The sequence below is a fragment of the Diabrotica undecimpunctata genome, chromosome 4, assembly GCF_040954645.1.
Source record: "Diabrotica undecimpunctata isolate CICGRU chromosome 4, icDiaUnde3, whole genome shotgun sequence".
Classification (NCBI taxonomy): domain Eukaryota; kingdom Metazoa; phylum Arthropoda; class Insecta; order Coleoptera; family Chrysomelidae; genus Diabrotica; species Diabrotica undecimpunctata.
In genome coordinates, this window is record NC_092806.1 from 116,710,182 (window position 1) to 116,733,627 (window position 23,446).

Here is a 23,446-nt window from a genome sequence, read left to right on the forward strand (position 1 = left end):
TTCATTACATCATCTAGTACAATATTGAACAGGATGGGGCCTAGTACACCTCCTTGCCGTAAGCCATCATTGACTCTAAACTCTTCTGATTCCATATTATCTGTTCTTACTCTGTTTCTTGTGTTCTGGTATAGGCTCATAATAGCTTTTCTGAGTTTGCTGTCTACTTCTCTGTTTCTTAGGCTTTTGTCTATTTCGGTTCGCGGGGTTTTATCAAATGCTTTTTCGAGGTCTATGAAGGCTTGGTATAGTTCCGTATTTGTATTTCGTGCATTTTGTATTAGATGCTTGAGTGTAAAAACATGGTCATGGATGCTTCTTCCCTTCCTGAAACCGCTCTGTGACTGCTCCAGCTTATGGTCTACTTCTTGAAGTAGTCTTTTCTCCAGTACTCGTTCGTAAACTTTGGAAGGGATACTCAGGAGAGTTATACCTCTGTAGTTGCTGCATTCTCGTGTGTCACCTTTTTTGAAAATGTATTTTTTTTTAATTTATATAAAACACGAACGAATGAATATTTGTCTTTCGATATCTTTCGATATTAGTTGCAGTTAGTTATTCGAACAAAAAAAAATAATTGCCGTTTGGTAGTTAGCGGATAAACTTGGCAATACTGTCAAAACCTTCAAAACACTAGTTAACAGATTGCAACAGTTCTTCAGCAGATTTCAATTTTATGACTATTTTCTTATAATTTTGGGATGAAATGGTACCTAAATACCTTTTTGTTAATGTATTAGTTAGTTGCTGAAATTTGAATTATATTAAATTAAATTTAAAATATTTAAACTTTATTTAAAAACTTAAAAAAAACAAAATTAATTAATATTATATCGCATGCTCTTTCGCGATTTATTAAAAGGACATGTCAACACTGCCAAATACAAAACTCTCCTTCAATTGTAGCTAACTTCACTGCAATTTTCTATGTACTTTTGCCAGAAAAATTAATTCAACGCCGGTATAAAAGCTTCGCTTCAATAATTTGTCTTATTATTGAAGTATTCATTCATTTCAAGAAATTTCTACTTTTGTTAGATAAAATGGAACAATATTTAACATTCCAATTTTTCTTTCAAAGGAATTCTATCATTGACTACGTACACTCTGTAACACAGAAGCCACCTTTCAAAACCCGGAAAGCAATATTTCAATATGCAGAAAGAGAACATACATTCGAGCATACCCTCTAGGTCAAGCCTCGGCGCGTCATGCAGTAAAACCATCAAGTTGTCCGAGCGTGGCGTGACATCTGAATGTGGAAAATAACAAGAAAAGTCATCCGGGCAATCCACTTTTCCAAAAAGGCTTTACGGAACGAGCTGTCACATCGAAGCAGGTCTCACAAGCGCGCGACATAACCACTGCCTGCTGAATTATTAATTTTGGTTAGCTAATGAAGTCGTTCAATTCCAATTTCGGCTGAATAACGTTTTTTTGGAACGTTCTGGGGATTTTCCAGTTGCGCGGAGATTATCTGGTGCTAGTGAAAAGTTGTAGTGTGTGTTGTTGTTGAGAGTTTCGGTATGATAAAAGCCTATATTTCATTGGAAGCTTAAAAAACTATACTTGATTAATTATCTAACACAGGTTAACCCGATAAGGTATATTAGTTTTCAAATGAACATGAATACAAATTGTATTATAACTACTTTCTTGAGCTATCATGTATTTTTTAATTACCTATATAATTACAAAAAAAAACATTGATTGAAAAATTATTTTTTACTTAATATCCAAATCTAAACCGTATTCAAAATACAAATATTTAAAATGTAGTTAGGAATAATTAAGATCACCATATCGTAAATTGTTTTAAAAATAAATTATTTTAAAAAATTAAATAAAATATTTTACTTTGGATACTTGAAAATTAAAAATCCTTCAGTTTTAACAATGATTTGCTAAATTAGTGGTAAAGTATTTTTATTTTATGGCTCCTTTTAATGCTTTCTGTCGATGTTCTTGCGATGTCGTTTCTGTCCATCGCCAACCGTTTGCTACGCCGATCTTCCTAGCGTTCTTGTTCACACCATCCCTCCATCTCAGTCTTGGTCTTTAATTTTCATTGGATCATAACATGGATATGCACCCCATCGAAGCCTACCTATTTTTATAAAGGATGTTACATCTCTACCATCTTCCTTTATCTTCCTTCCCAAGACGAGCAGACGACTTGCGTCTGTTTTGGAGATGACTTGTGATACACATGTCACCATTGGTAGAATGAGTGTTCTATATATCGTTAATTTGGTTTTTTGGCTTAAGGCTGTTTTAGCAGTTCAAGCACACTGCGATTTGAAATGGGCGTATCACTTACTTTTCTACACTGCTTACGCGAGACCATGTTTACTCAGTGCCGCCGGCCGACGGGTAGTTTAATGACAACAAATACATTATTCGCCATTCAAATTAGTTTTAACACGAACTAACTGACCCTACGTTCATGAGATTTGACGTCACGAAGGCGATAACGATGAAACTAAGCGCCAATGATGAGTAACACGTTTCACTATTAGATTTCAGTATTTTTTAGCAATTTTCTTTAAAGTTGGAACACGCTTTTCTCGATTATTACTGGACACAGAAAGGTGAAACAAAAATCAACGATTACAGAAAAAAAAACTCTTTCGAGTGATGGGCGTAAAAAGTTTGGTTATAATAGAACGTTAAACAGTATATTCCAATTTTTTCACAGAAATAGAAGTTTCAAAAAAATAAAAAAAGTAAAACCATCAGTTTAAAGGCAACATAATTTCGAATAACGTGTCCAAATTTCGAGACATTTTGTCGGTAAATAACAGAGAAAACACTGTCCCTAGGTTTTGGTGCACCGATAAAACAGCCTTATTTCTATTTTTTTAGCTGCTTATTTAGTCCAAAATAACATTTGTTCGCTATCAGTAACCTTCGTTATAGTTCTTCAAATGTGTCATTATGGCTTGTTATGAGAGAACTCAGATAGGTAAACTTATTTATAGTGGTCTATGCTAAAATGTTTTTACAGTGTTTCTAGCTTAAAGTAACGAAATTATTTTTGCCTACCACATGGGGTATTACTATTAGGGGTAGAAAATTGGGGACAGAAACCACTGGGGGTGAAGATACGGCAAGCAAAATATTCGTTACTTGTGCGAACGGCACTCAGGGTTTGTTAGGAGAGCTGGGGTCGTGGATAAGTAAATGACAAGGGGTCGCATTGGGGCAACTACAAAAATATGAAACAAAAGGTCATGAATCTCTTGGGACAAACAAAACAAAAAGAAACAGGAAACACCTCTAGTAATTTAAAAAAGGTGCCACTTCGAGGTGCCTAATTATAACCATTACAACAACTAGTTGTAACTAGGGAAATAATTATCAGAAATGCAAAACATATCTTTTTCAAATGAAACTCAAAAAAGGGTTAGTTAAAAAATATAAACAAAATGTTAAGAAAAAAATTTAACATTTATTGTGTCTTACCACAAACAGTTACAAAATAGACAAACAAATTTACTATATGAATAGTTACCAAGTACAAAAATATAAAGAAAAACTTACATGTGTTCTATCTGTTTACAATCTCTGTTGCTACAAAACTTACAAAATTGCATGGAGCTTAACCTTCTTTAACAACAAAACAAATGAATATCAAAAATATTAAAACGAGCTGTCATAAGTTAACATTAAATTTAAAAAAAACTGAACAAATAAATTGACAGCTAAAGTCAAAACCTAAAATTCAAAATTTTAAATATTACAATTTTTTAAATTTTAATGAAAGCAAATTATTATTATTAAAAAAATGTCTGTCTTTACTTTAAAATTTGAAAGTTACCTAAATTTCACTTAAACATTTTAAGTTCCTGAGGTTGGAAACTGGAGTTGAACTCTCTGGACACGAACACACGAACAAAAGGACTGCATCTCACACTGCGAATTGGACCGACCATTTGAGGCAGAAGCCGGCACTGAGCACAAAACTTATGACTCTGCCTCTCAAAAAACAGGAACAGGTAAAATTAGACGGCATACACATTATTAACTGCTACTAAAAATTGTTTTCCATAACGTAAGACGAAGATTTCCCTGAAAAGGGATAAAAAAAGAAAACGCCATAACGCTGGAGACCACCGCTCTTCACCGCGGCTCCAACGAAAGTGACGAAATTATCTTTAAAAATTGATCGCATAAGTTGGAATAAACAAACGATGGTTGAAACGCAAATCATTTATTAGAAAACACAATATCAAGCAGTTCGAATTAAACATTAAAAGAAATACCGAGGAAGTACACATCTGTTAAATAATAAACAACTCTAAAATGGTTTATATTAACTCGAGTCGACCTAAGAAGGAATTGAAATATATTTCGGGTATTTTAACTTAAAAGATACGAACCAAGAAACATGGAAAAAATTCTTCGTTATTATAATGCATATAATATGAGGGGATTTCAATTTAATTAATATACGAGGGGATTTCAAGAAATTTACAAATGCTACAAGCTCTATATCTGTTATGTTACATCAACGTCAACATTTTGGTTTTTTCCTCGTTTATTTTAAGTCCCATATTTTGTGCGGCTGTCAAGTAGTCGAAAATCATCTCTTTAAGTTCTCGTGTGGGGCAGAAACGGTCCGATTTCCTGAAAAATGTATCCTATTTCCTTATAGAAGATTAGTTGAAAGAAAAAATGACCAACGCACGTTTCCCAAGAGAAATTAGTAACATCATATGTAAATTCCTAAATTGCGAAGAACAAGAAACTACTCAAAAGTTAAATGACTCATTAGGCCGCACCGAAAATCGCCTTGGCATTTGTGTAGATTGTAAATGACTTTTTTTGTAAAAAATGTATCTTGTTTTCTTACCAATTCTAATACATACTATTATAAAATGTTTGGTGACCAAATGTTTTCTTTAGGTAAAAAATATTAGTTTCAGTATCAAATGTTAATTAATACGCATTAAACACACTTTTTACCGTAACAACTAAAGTTATAAATAGCAGGGATTGAAATATATAGAGCGAGTTTAGTGGTCTTACATGTCGCCACCTTGTTGCTAACGTTCCGCAAACTCCACCTTGTGGTTCTAGGGTTAATGCTCACTGGTTATAACCACATTAAATTCTTATCTGGTTGTAACAAATTTTTTGTAGGTAAATATAAATTAAAAATATGTTGTAAAAATCTAAATCTTTTCATAATCTAATTTGTGTGTATTTGTCCCATAAGAATTTGGAAATATTTTTTTTTTAATTGTTTGAATTCTTTAAATCAAAGAATGTAAAAAGGAAAGTAGTTTTGAAGTGTTACTACTAGGAGAGATTAGAGTGAAACTTTAAATACTTAATGTCAGTGAACCATTGTAAACTAAATTAGATATTTATACATATCATCGTTCTATTGTAGCATAGCTTTAAAATACTTTTCTTGTCCATTCTTTGATTTGTCATAAATGGGTACAAAAACATATTAGTCTTTTCATTTACATTTCCTTTAGCTTTTACCAACTCACATCTTCGACAACCGTATACCTACCACGTTACAAATTTTAAGAGATGGAATTCACGAAGTTTATATCTCTTCAAAAAGAGACAGGGTCGGTTCGCGAAAATGATATTTTGAAAATGCAGATATAGGTACTTCTATAATTTCTATCCATTTGGTACATTTTTAAAAGTTCTGTTCGGTAAAGGGTTTCTTCTTTCTTAGTATTTGTAATAGCTTGTGATAAAGATTATGATTTTTTGCATTAAAACTGTTTTCATTGTATTGTCCTCTAGACCATTTTTGAACACGGTTATCACAATTTTTTCGGTTACTGAGACCAACAAATTTTCAACTTGTCTATTTACGTCTTTTTTAATTTAACGATATAGCTATTAATTTGCTTTGTCGTGTTAATCTCAGCTGACAAAACTGGAACTGATTTCTGAATCAGAAACTTATCACTCACATTGTTTAATTTTCTTTAAGTTCCAATCCATTCTAAGCAAAAATACTTTTTCTTATGCTTTTTAATTCTTACTGCCACTTCCTCCACTCCATGTGATGTTCATCATGTAGAGTGGCAAGATGGCATATGATATTAGGTGCCCGTCACTTATTCACATTTCTAAAATGATTACTTAATCTGATCATCGTCATCATCAACCTGTATGCGTCCACTGCTGGACATAGGTCTCCCTTAGCTTTTTCCATCTGTCTCTGTCTTATGCGATTTGCATCCAGTTATTGCTAACAGGCTTCAGATTGTTAGTCCATCTATTTGGGGGGCATCCTCTGCTCCGTAGTGTTTCTTTTCTTGTATTCCACTCGACAATACGTTTTGTCCATCGGTTGTCTGATAATCTGGCGACGTGTCCTGCCCAATTCCATTTTAGCGACGCGATTTTTTCGATGACATCTCTGCCCAACCGAATTTCATGTCCTAAACAGTTATACGATTTAGTCTGCGCAATATGCCTTCCATCAACAGCAATATTTCGATTTAGCACCAGATTAGTCATTATTTGCGTCTTGTTCATATTAATTTTTAGCCCTCTAAGTAAGCGTGATATAATTTTTTAAACATTATTATTGCATCATTCATACGATCGGCTATAACGACGATATCATCTGCAAATCTCAAATGACAGCTTCTCTCCATTTATGTTCATAATATGCTCGTTCAGATGTGCCTTCTTACGAAATCTGTTCTAAAAGCGTCGTGAATAGCTTTGGAGAGATGATGTCTTCTTGCCGTACTCCTCGCTGTATATAGAATTTATTTGTTTCTGTTCAGAGTGTTTTACGCTAGCTGTGGCATTTTGGTAGCGATGTTAGTGTAGCGATGGTCTATTCGGCATTCTGTCAATGCTCTTAACATTTTCTGATGGTTTATGGTATCGAATTCTTTCTCGTAGTCAACAAATATCAGTGTCAATGGTTAGTTGTATTCTGCAGACTTCTCTATCAGATTCTTTATTACTAGTAAGTGGTCGTTAGTACTGTATTCCGATGTAAATACAGCTTGTTCTCTGGGTTAATAAAAGTCTAATTTAGCGTCCAGTCTTTTTTTGATAATTTTTGTGAAAGTTGATACACGTGTGAAAACAAACTGATAGAACGATAGTTTTTTAGATCTGTTATTAATCTGTTCACATTCTTGAAATGATTACTTAGCCAACATCGAACGAAACGCCATACTCAAGAATACAGAGAACTTAATAAAACAATTAGAAAAGAACTAAAACGCGACATGGATCGAGAACTTATTAGAGCGAGTCATTGAAAACAACAGAGGCTGGGAAACAACTGGGAGTTTAAAAAATCATCAAAATTAAAGACGTCAACAATAAGAAAGAGAAGGACAAATATAAAATAACAAATATTGTCGAAGACTTCTACACATCCTTGTACAGCTCGCAAGGCCAGCCCAATGAAACAACAAAGGAATACGTCAAAAGAAAAATAAAAAACGTGGGATCAGAAGTACTACCAAATATAAAGGGATTCGAAATAGAAAGAGCTTTAAAGGAGCTTTTTAAAAATAAAAAAGCTCCAGGACACGACACTATAATTGCCGAGCTCTTGAAAACAAGCAAGACATTAATAATCCCTGTACTAACAGAGCTATTTAATAGATGTCTCCATAATAGCAAGATCCCTAAAGACTGGAACGAGAGTCTAGTAATACTCTTACACAAAAAAGGGGACAAATGTGATATACAGAATTATAGACCTATATCGTTGCTCAGTCAAGTATACAAACTATTTATGAGAATTATTAACAACCGGTTAACCTACCAAATGGACATTTAAAATTAACAACCGGTTTTTTTAAATTTATTATTATTCTTCTGTTTATTCAATAGTTTTTATTACGTTATAAAATATTTTCTATAATTAGGAAATTCAAAAATATTGTTCTATGCAATAAAACTTCTAAAATTTACGCTGCGCTTTTAGTTTTGTTCTCTAAAATGGAATGTTCTTATCAATCTAACGTTGGGCCCACTGATATGTGAAGCGGCTCGTATATGAGGATTCTTTTTAATTGTCGATGAACAATTATTTCATTAATAGTATTTATGATTATAAATTCACATTTAATTTGATCAATGTCGATTTAAAGTTAGACCTTTGAATAATTTTTTATCCGGAGCGGTAGTTTTTCTACAAAATTTATGGAACTAAACTGGACACATGATCGTTAGGTACGGATCGGTAAAATTGCTGGGCATGTAATCTGTTCGTGATTTTCATGCAGTAATAAACATTTCATCTTTTTGAAATACCGCACCACAACGCAAACCCAATCAAGGCTTCCAGCGTAAATCAACAAAATGTGGGGAAAGAATTATACTCGGACATCCACAGTCGACTCTGTAATTCCGACATTATACACCTATATTTTAATTTCAATTATATGTTGTTTATAGTTTTTATAAATGAAATTAATGTTACCAGCATACGGGCTACTAACTTCTTCTTAATATTTTCGATATTGTTTTGAGTCGTTAATATCTTATATTAGAGTATTTTATGGTCAGAGTAATTTGGTAGTTTTGTCGGGCTATGGAATTTTTATTTTATGCAGTAAACAATATGGTTTAATAAAGAAATCATTAACAGTAGATGCGATGTACCTAATCTCTAAGAAGCCCAGCTCGGATTTATAGGTAACAGACATTAGGTGCCTGTATAGGACTGTATAAAGGCAAAGCTTTTAATTTAAAAAGGCAGAAGTCTAAACATAGGCAATATTGGAAAATATCCTATTATTCATTAAACAAAGTGAATTAACTTAATACAAATATATTCACAAAACATAGCATTAGTCACATAATAAATTAATACCTAAATAGTTCTTCATTATTAATTAAACCCTAAGGTAACTGTATCTTTTACCGACCACTTAAGGTTTTCCTTATAAGCAGATTTTTTTTTTTTTTTTTATTTCAACTTTAACGTGCTCGGCTACTATGGCCACTTACACAGGTACTATAACATGAATTTTCATCACACAAATATTAAGTGTTACATTAAGAATATGTTACAATAATACGGAATGATAATAATATGTTATACAATGTCTAAATTAAAATCTAATTATATTTTTTGATATAAGTGTTCAACTCTAAGGAATTGTAGCACAGCTTTTATTTGGTCAGGGTTGTTTAGGATATCTCGTACTTCACTTTTGAGTTTGTATTGTAATCTTCTGGCCGAATGTTTATGGCATTCAGTGAGAATATGTTTGATTGTCAAATATGATTGGCAGATTTGACAGGAGGGACGGATGCTAGAGGACATTAGGTAGCCGTGTGTGAGTTTTGAATGTACTATCCGAAGTCGTCTTATCACAATGAGATCTCGTCTTGAGAGGGCTGAATAGTCAAATGTAGGCTGACTGGTTATTGACGGTTGTATTTCGTGTAAGATCGAACGGTTAGAGTTCCAATGCTGCTGCCAAAGGAGTCTGGTTCTTCTTTTAATATATGATTTTAGGTCCTTACAAATTTGAATTTTATCGGTGATTTCAGGTGATGCTGTAGCAAGTTTAGCATAGTGATCTGCAGTTTCATTGCCTTCTATATCAATATAAGATGGCAGCCAGATTATGGTAACTGTTATGTTTTGGGACAAGATAATTTGGTAAGAGTCTAGGATCTTTTGGACGATTGGATGATCAGTAAATATATTTTTGATAGAATAGATTGATGCTAAAGAGTCGGTGCATATGGCAACCTGCTTATTAGGTGGAGATATATGGCTAAAAGCTTGCAATATACTAAATAATTCGCCAGTATGAACGCTGCTGATGGCTGGTATAAGTGATGACTTAATTAGTGAATGAGAGGTTATAACAGAGCAGCCTACTCCTGTGTCATTTTTTGAGGCATCCGTGTATAATATTAGGTCGTATTTATTTGTATCTATAATGTCTTTAAATTCATTTATAATGATCTCTTTCGGATGTTTATTTTTATCAAAGTTGGTGAGCGAGGTGTTAAATTTGGGCATGGACATGATCCAAGGAGGAGATGGAGGGAGATAAAGAGGATGGGTATGTGTAAGAGAGATATCATTAAGTGTCTGTGCTAAAATTAGTGGAATAGGTTTTATTGGTGGTAAGAAATTGGTATTGTGTAAATTATACGTGGACATTACAAATAAGGGATGCACTGGATTAGAGGGGTTAGCTGATACCGATGCTGCATAAGAGAGTAGCAGTTGTTTTCGTCTTATACAAAGAGGAGGTTCGTTAGCTTCGCAATAAAGATTATCTACAGGACTAGATCGAAAAGCGCCAATACAAAGACGAAGGGCTGTGTTGTGAATTGAGTTTAGAAGGTTAATATATGTTTTGGAGGCGGATATATATATATGTGACAACCATAATCTAGCTTGGAGCGTATTAGTGATCTGTATATTTTAAGAAGTGAGTTTTCGTCAGATCCCCAATAATGATGTGATAGAGTTTTTATTATGTTTAGTCTTATGCTCGTTTCTCCTTTTATGTAAATATATGTTGCTTCCAAGTTAGTCGTGAGTCAAACGTTAATCCGAGAATTTTGCATTGTTTAACAACAGGAAGAGGGACATTGTTGATCAAAATAAGTGGAGATGGAGAAGGGGGACGTCTACTAAAGTTTATAATTTTAGATTTTACATAGGATAAAGATAACCCCATGTCACTAGTTTTTTTTAAAAGTGTGTTAACAGCAGTTTGAATAAGCTTCGAGGTGGTAGAAGAGTTTTGTCCATGATAGTAAATTACTAGATCATCAGCATACATGATATGTTTAATAGGGGAAATGAGGTGAGAGCATAAATCACTTATTGCTAGATTAAAAAGTGTAGGACTTAGTACCGATCCCTGAGGTACGCCATCAGTTTGAGTATGAGTAGAAGATAAAATACCGTTGACAGAGACTCTGAACGATCTAGAAGATAGAAAATTTCGTATGAAGTTAAATATATTACCATTAATATTAAGAAGGATAGGATAAGTTTGTTTAATATACATTGCCTACTTATAGTGTCAAAAGCACCTTCAATATCAAATATGGCAGCTACGACTTCAAAGATAAGTTTTAATTTAGTCGATTCTAGTAATATAGAAAAAATAATATTATCACAGTTTAATTCTTTTTTTAAATGTTTTAATAATTATGTACAATTTCATTAAAATGATCCCTTTACCGACCGGCTTGAAAAATACTCACTTATCACTTATCACCGACCGATTTTTTTTGCTATTACCGACCACAAGCACCTAATTACCTAATTACCTAATTACCACAAGCACCTAATCGTATATACTGGCTCAATTGAAAAAACAAAAGCAGTTGAAGATTTTAATATTTTAAAAAAATATATAAATTCATAATACAAAAAAACAAAAATTTAAAGAATGTATTGGGCATGTATAATAGATTTAACTTTAGTATGAAATCATTTTATTTTTTTATTATTATATTTTTTATTGCATCCATCCCCGAAATTGCATAGATGCCCCATTTATTCACGGATTTTGGAGGATTAATTTTTGAAAATATTTCAGTTTCTGAATATGATAAAATATCCTCTTTCTCCGGCCATTTCCAATGTAAACATACTTTATTCGAAGTGAAGACTATGATAAGCCACTTCTTATCATAGTCTTCACTTCGAATCCCGTACCGTCAAAGCCAAGACTTATTCCAGAAAAGTACTCTTCTTCATAAATAACCACAGCATATTCTTCCTCTGCAAAATCTTCCCGTTTTAGTTTTTTGCTAGTATTCTTCTTTCCAGGAAAGTTTAAGAGGCCTAAAAATAGCAACATATAGTAATTGCAATACATGTGTGGAGTAAGGCAGAAGAGCAATTAGTATTATACCTTTGCTTTTGCAGAACTCAGTTAGATGAAGCCTTAAAGGTGAATAATGGCATTCAACAATCCATTTTTTATAGAAAACATTCATAATCAATTTATAAAAACATTGTCCAGTCATCCACCCGGAGTCTGAATGGCCAATACCTCAGCCCAGAGGCATTTTCAAATGAATACTGGCTGGTACTCTTTTATAGGGAAAAAGAACAATAGGTTTCACAACTTGTCCTTCTGCCGAAACTGTCAAAAGTACCGTGAGGCATTCTTTCTAGTCATTCTGGTATAAACTTTTTTCCAACCTTTTTTTATGGTTACACATTTTTCTTTTGGTGAAAGAAAAAAGAGAGCTGGCGAAAAAATTTTTGTACCAATGACGACCTGGAATTCCGTTTTTAAATTTATTTGCTCGTTCTAGATGGCGAACTAGTTCTCTGCAACACACCCCAACAGTTGATTTTTTGTTACAGGAAAACCAACAGTTTCTAAATATAGAATCCAATCTACTATGGTTTGTTCTCCAGCTGCAGTCAGGACACAGTGGGCCGCAGTAGTAGTAACTTCTTCATATTTGTTATAAATTTTATCTACTAGGGTACTTTTTGGAATTTTGAATTCTCTAGATGCTTTTCCAAACGACATTCCATCTCGAATTGAATCCAATGCTTGCTGAAGAATTTCATTGGTATAGTTTTTTCGTTTTTCAGACATATCTCAAAGTTTTTCTTGAATCTGGAAGAAAACGTTCGTAATATTCTCGGTCGGTAATAGGTCACAATATATATATTTTTTGTACTCTGTCACCGACCGTGAAAAAAATATTATTTTAGCAGAATACTTTTGAATATTTTAAAATTCATTTATTTCATTCACGTTTAAAACAATGAAGTACCATAAATATGATTATCGTTTCCCGTTCAAAAACACACTTTTGTAAATATGACACTTAATATATTATTCTATTTGAAGTAATTCTTCCAATAAAATACAATTTTGTTCAACTTTCACATTACTTCTTTTAATTGAAAATTACAAACTAGTCGGTCGGTAAATGCTCAAGTGAATCGTTGGTTTATTACCTTTAAGAAAAAAAATATATTATAAATAATTGTATGCTAAAATATTTTTAAAATTTCACAATTTTCAATGACTGCATTCCCCTCATTCCGACCGCCCGGCCGGTAAAGGGTTGATTTTAAGTTTTAAAGCACCTTTTACCGACCGTTCTTTAATTGTAAACAAATTTTAATTAGAGAAAATAATTAATCAACGAATACAATCTTTAAAAAAACGTGGTTTTGTGCTATTTCTTGTTATAAAAGTGCAATACTGACCTTGATATATTAACAAACGCTTAATAATGGCAACACACATGTGCAATGATTCTTATAACCTTCCTTATGAAGTCTTGCAACTAATCACTTAAAATTAATTTTAACAGTGAAAATAAATGTTCTACATTAACAGATGTAATTGGAGCATATTTCAGGGCGGAGAATAAATCTATCTCAATTTTTAATTTTGTAAAAATGTCCCATTCAAAACTTTATTAAATATAAATAAATAATAATAAATTTTATAAAAATTAGATAAAAACGAAAAAGGTTAATTCTTGCCAAAAACATATTTCATTTTTCTTTAATTAATTGACCATTACTTCCAGGTGCGGATTTAATTTATTATCTACAAAATTTACTTACTTACATAAATTTACCTCTTACTTATCAAATTTATTTTTTGCTTATTAAATGACTAATCTAGGAAACTCTTAGAACTCTTACTCTGGGAAATATCGTCATTAAATTCTTACATCACTAATTCTACACTCACCGGCTCAAAAAACAGAGCACTTGCACTTTTAAAATAAAAACTTAAAATTTTTAGTCTCTTTTATCGTTTATTATTATAATAACGTAAAGACAAACGAAACAAACTGTTTTAAGTAATTTCTAATAACAATTTCATAAAAAAAATCAGAAATAAAAAATATACTATTCTTATGACTTTTAAAAGTGCAAAGGTTGGTATTCTATTGTTACTCTTTTGTTCTTCTTGATTTGAGTAAACTGTTAACTCGAATCAAGTGTCAAACATAATTTAATGTTAAATTGCGTTGGTTTAATCTTAACAATTGAGGAGCATACATGCAAAAACCGATAAATCCACTTTTTCCAATTTCGAGATAAATGCCAAAAACTTATACAGCAAAATCCCATAATAATTTAAAGAAACATCATATTGGAATTAAATAGTAGTAGTAAGTCATGTATTAAAATCCTAGAATTTTAATATATTATCTTTTTTTACTGTTTTTATTTGTCATTTTTTTTTTAATTTATCGGGTTTTGTTTGAAAACCGAAATTTATCGGTTTTTGCCTGAAAGATATTTGCAAGAGCACTATATTTTTGTTGTTAATAAAAGAAAATAAACGAACTATAATGTAGAAAATTATTTTTATTATTTAACAAGTTGAAAAAAGTAAAAAAGTCAAGTTAAATCTGAAGTGTTGGTTCCTCTTCCTCTTTCTCCTCATCCTTTTCATTTGAACTTTTGCCATTAAGCAATTCCCGGTACCAGTCAAGTTCTTGTAATTTCTCCCACTCTTTATCGAACTGTTGATTTAGTAAGTGTTTAAGGGATTTTTTTTTCTTTTCGGGGATACCCCGAGTCAATTCTTTTTCTGAGATGGTTAACTCAATATCGTAAAATTTTGGTTTCCAAAGGTTTTTAAAATTTTCCAACCCACTGGTAAAATAATAGTTTTGGAATGAACGTATTTTTATGAATTTGCCATTGTTAAATTTTTTTATTACAATTTTCTTTGTATCGGCTAGCGATTTACTTTTTTCAAACCAACTTGAAGCTCTTTCACATTAAACAATCTACAATCAGTGCCTATCTTTTTAACAACTCCAATTTGTTTGTAAATTTCTTCATATTTCTCTCTAGAGAGAATTGTGGCTTTTTTTCTTAGAAGCTTTTCTACTCTCCCAAATACCCTGTCTGCTGGCAAATACGAATGGCCCCTGACTGGAAATACAAGTAATATTTCTGTTACTTGAACTGGAGCTTTAAATCTAAGCCAGAAGTACAGCGAATGAATAATATGGGTGTTTTTGTTTTGTCCACCGCACCCGTCGCAAAAGAGGCGAAGTGTCGTAATATTATCGTACTCTAAAGAATCCAAGTAATTAACAAGTGCAGAACCTATTTCAATTGATCCTCTACCTGCCTGATCTTCAGTCCACGTAAAAAAAGTTGGATGTTTGGACTGGCTATCAACGCAGCAAAAAACATACATACTAATCTGCTGTGCATAAAACGCATCATTAATAGGTGTTTTGGGCAAAGGCTGCACCTGCTGCATATCAAAGCAGAATGTAATGGAATTTTCAGGAGTTTCTTTTAGCAGACTATAAAATGCATTAGCCCTCTTTTGGTGGATACTCAACTCAGTTCGAAACTCTCTTTTCTTTACCTCGTTAATTTCCGTTCTAATTTTGAATTTAAGTCTGGTACATTGTGCGCACACATCTGATGCTGGAGTAGAAAACCCAATGTTAAAATCATTAACGAATATCCTTCTAAACATCGAAAAGTTTACATTATGTTCAGGGTCGCATTTAGTGAGGTACATGCCATGTAATTTCTTTATGCTTAGATCAGCGGCCAAATAAATTCGTCTTACTTTCTTTCTATTTTTATGGACATTTTTGTGGATATTTTGTGGACACGTGATCTCCATCCCCGATTTTCTTTTGGATTATTTCCATCTGACAATGTTTTAGCAACGTAGTATTGCGATCTTTTTTAATATTCACACATTTCAAGAAAAATGCCTGACATACCTGAACTTTTTCTTGCTGACTCTTTTCGACAAGAAGTAGTGTACGGAAAAGTTACGCCCCTTGATTGCTCGTTCTGTTGTCGATCTTTTCCTTTCAATTGGAACTACTGACATGTAATGACACAATTTAATATCCTGTTCTGACTTCACATTATTTTCAAAAATTTTATTTCAAATGGCTCGAATGTCACTTTCAGCCATGCTATTGCAGTGATAAGTAGGGCCATTATGTTTGCAAACTATTGTAAAGTTTTCCAAATGAGGATCGCTATCACGATATCTAAAACAAAAAATGGATTAGGTAACGAACGTCTTAATTTATTCTTTACCTGTTACCTTTGCTTTTGCAATTTCTGCCTCTTGGTCTCACTTTTCTGTTTTTTCCTATTTCCTATACTAATTTCCAACACACTTGCTTCCATTGTTAAAACTTAATAAAATTATGTTAAACAACTGCTTAATACGTAATTCATAAACAACATAACATAACCTCTTAATCCTTTGCCCCTAAATTCCGAAAACGTGATTAAGGTAACACAGTCCTCTCGTTTTTAATTTACAAACTACTACCATAGGAAAAGAAGTATACTTCTTTGTTTATGCTACTACTATAAAACGAAGCCCAAATCAGCATAAACAAACCTGCTATAAGTACGCACTATATTATGGATTTACATCATCGATTGCGAATTAATTATTTAAAGATATATCGGGTTTTGCTTGAAATTTGGATTTATCGGCATTTGCTCGAACTGGTGAACTTTGTTCATCATTTTAAAGGAAAAATATCGGTTTTTGTTGGAATTTTATATTCTAGAAACATAGAGGGCTACTTAATTGATATTAATCCATATTCAGGTTAAAAAATTCAAAAAATGGATTTATCGGTTTTTGCATGTATGCTCCTCAATTATGGTTGTAAATCCCGAAACAGCGGCTGCTATTGTTGCTTTGCTTCAAGACGGAGGAGTAAGCGATATGTGGTTCAAAAGTATAAGTATCCAATAGTGCACGTATTTTTACACGTTTTTTTGGCAACCGGTGCTTACACTAGACGACCTGAAACCGGTCTCCGACAAAGAACTCGTGACCGTGATAATCGCTTTATCATCGTACAAAGTCTACGAGATCGTCCTGCCACGGCTGTACGAAATTAACTTCAGTACGTCCGGAATACTAACGTAAAGTGAACGAACAATTAAACGAAGGCTTGGAGAAACAAATTTAAGCAGTCGCAGACCTGCAACAGGCCTGTAACTTCTCAGGCGCCATCGAGTTGCGCGGCTTCAGTTTGCCAGAAACCATGCTTATTTTAGTGTAAATAATTGTAGGCACAGAATGGAACGGATGGAACAGAAGAACCAGAAATCCAAAGAAGAATAATAAAGGGAAACAAAGCTTATTTTTCACTCGATCATGTGTTTCGCTCCAAAAACACAACTGGAGAACGAAAATTAGGGTCTACAAAACTATTATCAGACCAATAGTATGTTATGCATGCGAGACATGGGTGACGATAGAAGAGACAAAAAGAAAACTGGAAGTCTTCGAAAGAAAAGTCCTAAGAAAGATATTTGGACCTATTAACGAAAACGGAATATGGAGATCCAGGTATAACCTTGAACTCTACCAACTGTTCAAAGAGACACCGATCTCAGAATTCGTTAAAATTCAGAGACTTCGCTGGGCTGATCATGTAGTAAGAATGGAGACAGAAAGATTGCCGAAAAGAGCCCTAGATAGTAAAATGCAGGGCGCAAGACCAAAAGGAAGATCACGGAAAAGATGGGAGGATGAAGTGGCAGCGGACGCGCAAAATTTGCTAGACGTGAGAACCTGGAGAAGATCGGCGCGGGACCGACAAGGTTGGAGGCATAGTTTGGAGGAGGCCAAGTCCGATTTGGGCTGTAGCGCCATTGGAGATAGAGAGAATTGGATGCACGTTTAATTTACCAATGAGTCCAGGTTTACCTTGTGGTCTCCAGATGGCCGTGAGAGAGTATGACGAAGACCACATAAGCGTTTTGCAGAATGTACCTTCAATCCTAGGGTAGGCTATCAAGGGGACTCAAATATGGTCTGGGCTCGAATTTCTCTAGAAGCACGTACATAATTGTACATCGTTCCGAGAGGCTCCATAAGAGCTGCCAGGTACATTGATGAAATTTTCCCCCAAGATTTTGGAACCTTATGCTGGTTTTGTTGAAAATTACTTTATCTCTCAACAGTTTTTAAATGAAATAAACATTCCTTTAATTGATTGGCCAGCATTGAGTCCAAAAGCAAACCCAACCTAACATGTTTGGGATATGCTTGGGCAAAGGATACGAAGTCGTGTTCCTGCCCCTCAGTTACAAGAAGTCCTTTTAGAAAAATGGAAACTTATTCCCCAATAGGACATTTCTCATTTGATTTTAGGCATGCCAAGGAGAATTCAGGCAATAATTCGAGTACGTGGAGGAAACATTTATTATTAAAATCAGTTTGTCTGGACACATGATTTAAGTTTTTATTAATTGAGCGTCATTTTGTTACAACATTTACTTTGGTCTTTATCCTTAATTTTTAATTATTATCTACTGAAACAGTTCTTTATTTAAAAGTTAAATTTCTATTAGAAATCTTGTAAAACAGTTTGCTTCGTTTGTGTTAAGAGAATTAAATTTTTAAGTTTTTATTTAAAAAATGCAAGTACTCCGTTTTCTGTATCGGTGAGTGTATTTCATTGCAGTGTTAATTAAAAGTAAAAAAAAACTGCTTCGAGCTGTATTTTCTACCTTGTTATTACTGGTTTAGGTGACAAAGATACACCTTGAGTTCTTTCTTTATATAAATATCTGCACACTCATTATTACATCTATCCAATTAGCCTTCTTCGGTCCATCTTTGGACATAGGCCTCCCCAATCCTTTTCCATTCTTCTCTGTCTGTCGCTACAGTCACCCACCTAGAGCCCACGTGTTTGGTCTTAAGCTGCTGTGAATATCTTTTGTTTTTAAAAATGTAGCTTAGTTTGCCAAATGCCGCCCATGCCAGTCTAACTCGCCTTTGTATCTCTGCTGTTTGGTTTTCTTTGTTAAGTTTAACATTTTGACCCAGATATATATATATATATATATATATATATATATATATATATATATATATATATATATATATATATATAATCCTAAACTTGTTCTATTTTATCTTGTCCGATCCTCATTGTGATGTCTTCATCTGTATTTGTTATGATTTTGGTCTTGATGAAATTTATATTAAGGCCTATCTTTCCAGCTCCTACGCCCAGTTCTTTAATCATTTCAAATAATTCTTCTTTTTTATCGGTTATCAATGTGATGTCATCAGCTAATCTTAGATGGTTCAAGCGTTGTCCACAAATTCTTATACCTTTTTCTTCCCATTCTAATCCTTTAAAAATATCTTCCAGAGCCTGATTGAAAAGTTTCGGTGATATTGTGTCACCCTGTCACACGCCTCTATTTATTTGGCTTCCTTATATATATTGGCTATTAGTTCCGTATATCTGTGCTTAATTCTGCTGTTAATCTAAGAACTATTCACTGCCCAATGTTCGATACTGTCGAAAGCCTTTTCGAAATTTATGAACGCTATATATAGAAGAATGCGGTATTCATTTGCTTGTTCTATAAGTATTTTCATACTTAGAAAATGGTCACTTGTGCTGAATCCCTTTCTAAAACCAGCTTGTTCTTTTGACTGGTATCCGTCGAAGTTTATCGTCAATCTATTGGTTAAAATTTTTATTAGGAGTTTATACGTTACATTGAGGAGTATTATAGGACGGTAATTTTTTATATCTGCTTTATCCCTTTTTTTGTGTAGGATAATGGTTAGGTACGGATTCCTTCCAGTTGTTTGGGATTCTTTTTTATTTTAACATCTTGTTTAAAAGGGAATTTAGAGTATTAATTACCACTTTTCCACCATATTTCAGCATCTCTGCAGTTATTCCATCTTTTCCAGGCCATTTGTTGTTTTTCATTTCTTTCAATGCCTTCTTTATTTCTGATTTGCTTATTTCTGGCTGTAGCTCTGAGTTGACATTTTTTATTTTAGCCTTAAGTTGGTTTTTAATTTCTTCTGATGTTTTCCAGATTCCAATTTCTTTCTGAAATTCTACCAGTATTATAAAGTATAATAATAATCGTATTTCACACCTTATTTGTTTACAAATTTTCGTGACCCACGTGTTTTTTTGTAATTAGTTTTTAAAGCGAAGCTTCCATACTGGCGTTATATTACTTTTTATTTATAGTAAAAGGCTGGGGCGATCGTCACGGAAGTAGTGCCACGATACGGCGTCACAGAAGTAGCGCCACGACATGACGTTACGGAAGTAGGGTCACAAAATAGCAATTCGTGTTTCGCAGTCACAGTAAACAGTTAAAAAAGTCGATTTAAGCGACGACGCGAGTCCGTTATATAACATGTAAACTTTGTCTATTTTATTAAAATCTATAAAAATATATATAAAAAATAATAAATAAATAATAAAATTACTTTATTCAATTTAAAATATAATATTTAAATCACTAATGTACCACTTTTATTTTAATTTTCTAGAGACTTTTGGTATTACAAATCTATTTCCACCATTATATATAATTTTGGATATCCAACCTTTGGTTACTACCTTTTTGCCAGAAAATCTTTTAATAATTTAATTTTATTCTCCATTAGAAGTTAAAAATCATGTTTAGAATATAATTAATCTTGCGATTTTTTTCAGGTTTGGTTTCAAAATAGAAGAGCAAAGTTCCGAAAACAAGAACGTCTAGCACAGCAAAAGTCTTCAAGTATCAACTCAGACAGTCCGAACCCTACCACGAATATCAAGGCAGAGAACAACAACAGTACAAAAAACTCTGTTAGTAGTAATAAAGACAATGTTAAACCTGGATCACCTCACTCTAGCATATCTACAACTCCAAATTCTAATACGAGTAGTATATCCAGTCTACATTCTAATAATAGTGATATCAAACCGGTCAATGGAATTTCTGGTAAGTTAAATATACATTATTGGTTTATCTAAAGCTTCGGAATAACTTATCTAATAATTTTAAGTATTGATAAGTGTCCAAAATCAGATCGTAGAAACATAAATAGAAACTAAGAAGGCGTATAAATCGCATGACTGAAAAAAATTAAATACTGTAGAAAAAGTTATTATTAATAGCTTTTATGCTCGCATAAATTAAATTTAATAAATCGTTTTTACCTTTCTTATTCTTTATTCGAGTCCTCTAATTATATGGCCAAAGGATTCTGTTTTTCTCCTCTTCTTGATGTTTGTGAGCAAGTGTTCTGAATTCATCATTTTAAGAACATCTTTATTGGAAGTATGCAAAATCCATGGTATGCTTAGGATTCATCAATAGCACCACAATTCGAAAGCTTCTAATTTGTTAAGCATTGTGGTTTTTATGGTTACATCTCACAACAATGTAATAGGTTAGACCACACATAATAGTTCAGGACTTTCCTACGAATGTGCATCGACAGGTTTCTGTTCGTAAACTGGTCATAAAATTCTTACATGATATTTAGAGCCTGGTTATTATCTCTTCTTCAGAGTCACAATTTACATTTAACCAGCTGCCAACAGCAGCTCCTCTCTCAAGGTTTCACTAGACAGGTTTGCGTTGATATTGACTCTAGGTTTCGTAAACTCTACGAGCAAGGGTTCTTTATGGTCGTCAAAAAGTTCCTATGTTTTTTCAGTCTTCTGAAAAAGGCAAGAAACCTATTGTGCACAAACTTTGCTTTAATCCAGTTTACGTACGATACTATGGGCAGATCATATACTCACACCAACATTTCTTGAAATTACTTTGATTGAAATTAAATGATTTTCTCTAATCAAGCACACATTTGCCACAAACACATGCCACATTCCTGTCTGTTTATGTAGTACTTAATGCACCTGGTCACGGCTTATCATGCATTTCCTCTGTTCCACTCTCAAATTTTCGATACTATTCCTGGAAAATTGTACACGCATACATGTATTTTCATACACTGCTTGCAGTCGTAAAATGTGCAGTGCAGTGTATGACGTGTAAAAATATAACTAACACTGCAGAATACCAGTTGAGTGATTACAATTTTTTCCAATGATCATTTGACTTTTACCGATGTACACAGTATTTCCTCTTTCCTTGTCCATAAACATTTTCCAAAGATACTATTTCCATCTTTTTGTAAATAGTTGTACATTTATATAATACAATCATTCTGTAAACTTCACACTCTTTACGTAAGACCCATACTTGAATGGACCAACGTGGTATTCTGATTTGGTTCGAGACAAGACTGTTGAAAAACGTCCAAAGAAAAGTCACACGAATTCCTGAGGGACCGAGAAGACCTTCTTATGCAGAAAGACTTAGTATGGCTAACATAACTTCTTTTGAACTTCGCCGACGAGGAGACTTATTTACAACATTTAAAAATATTAAAATTCAATTTTGGAAATCTCGATGAAATGTTTACCATAAATCAAAATGAACGCCTCAGGGGTCATTAGTTTAAACTAAAAAAAGGAAACTTTTCTACAAGATCAAGACAGAACTTTCTACCAAATAGAGTTTTTGAGTGCTGGAATAACCTTAATGATAACATTGTCTTTGCTCTCTCTACCAACTCGTTCAAAAACAGACTTCACTGTTTTATATTATAGTTAAACTATTGTTTTTCTTTTAAAGCAAAAATTATAATTTTGGAATTTTGGAATTTACTAGTAGGTTACTAATGAAATTTCATTGTTTTTGGGCATAATAGGGACTTGCCCCTCTGCACTTGCTCATGTATAACAGTAATATTAATAATTAAGAGCAAAAATAAAAAATTATACGATGTTAGAATTTTTTTATGAGGATATGTTGTAGGATATTATGTAGGTATATTACGTATAGTAAATGTATTTTAAATTAGAGATCTTGGAAACAAACTGCCAATACAATTTCAAGTAGATAGACAAGAAAAAGACCAAAGTGATGATGAGTGGAAAGCAATACAAAAAATCAAAAGTAAAACAAGTATTTTATTTGGTAAAAGGGACGTGAAAAATATGAATGACGACATATATAACAAATAAAATTAAAAAATAATATGCATCAAAAATAAACAACGATATAAAACAATAATTAATATTATATCGTAATAATATATTCAACTAAATCAGAAAAGAAAACCAAAAATGCATTAAAGAACCATGTCAAGCAGCAGAAAGACCATATAGAAATCTTGACTCATTAAATTTTCACAAAAAATTTAAAGAAATAAGAGGCTGCTATACGACAATGAACACCAACTTAATAATACACAACCACAAAACAACAACAGATAGCGATTAGCTACACATTTAGGAAAATTACATTAAAGGATTTTATCAAGAGAAAAAACCCCAAATAAAGATAGCTATACTAATCTCCCAAAACTAATGATTCTGTTATGAGAAAGTCAGATACGCTATTGAAAACTTAGACGACAGAAAATCCATAGCTGATGACAATCTACACTTTTACATATTAAAACTCATTGATCATCATTGATGTAAAAACCGTTATCAGAACAATCACTCATTCAACCGTGTCTTTGGCAATTCTTTTCCATGCTATAACTCCAATAGATTTTAAATCGTTTTCTAATCGTTTATCTTGATATCTAAGTCTCGGTATTCCTCTGGCTTTTCCGATCGGCCCTCTTCAGTCAAAAACTTT

The 23,446-nt window shown here is 32.9% G+C and overlaps 1 protein-coding gene across 1 annotated transcript in view; it reads left to right on the top strand.

Moving 5' to 3' along the window:
• Positions 1 to 23,446, top strand: part of LOC140439892 (uncharacterized) — a 207,198-nt gene that overhangs the window by 175,917 nt on the left and 7,835 nt on the right. Inside the window, exon 3 of the mRNA XM_072530061.1 lies at positions 20,452 to 20,725. Coding sequence (XP_072386162.1) covers positions 20,452 to 20,725 — 274 coding nt within the window. The remainder of the gene's footprint in view (positions 1 to 20,451; positions 20,726 to 23,446) is intronic.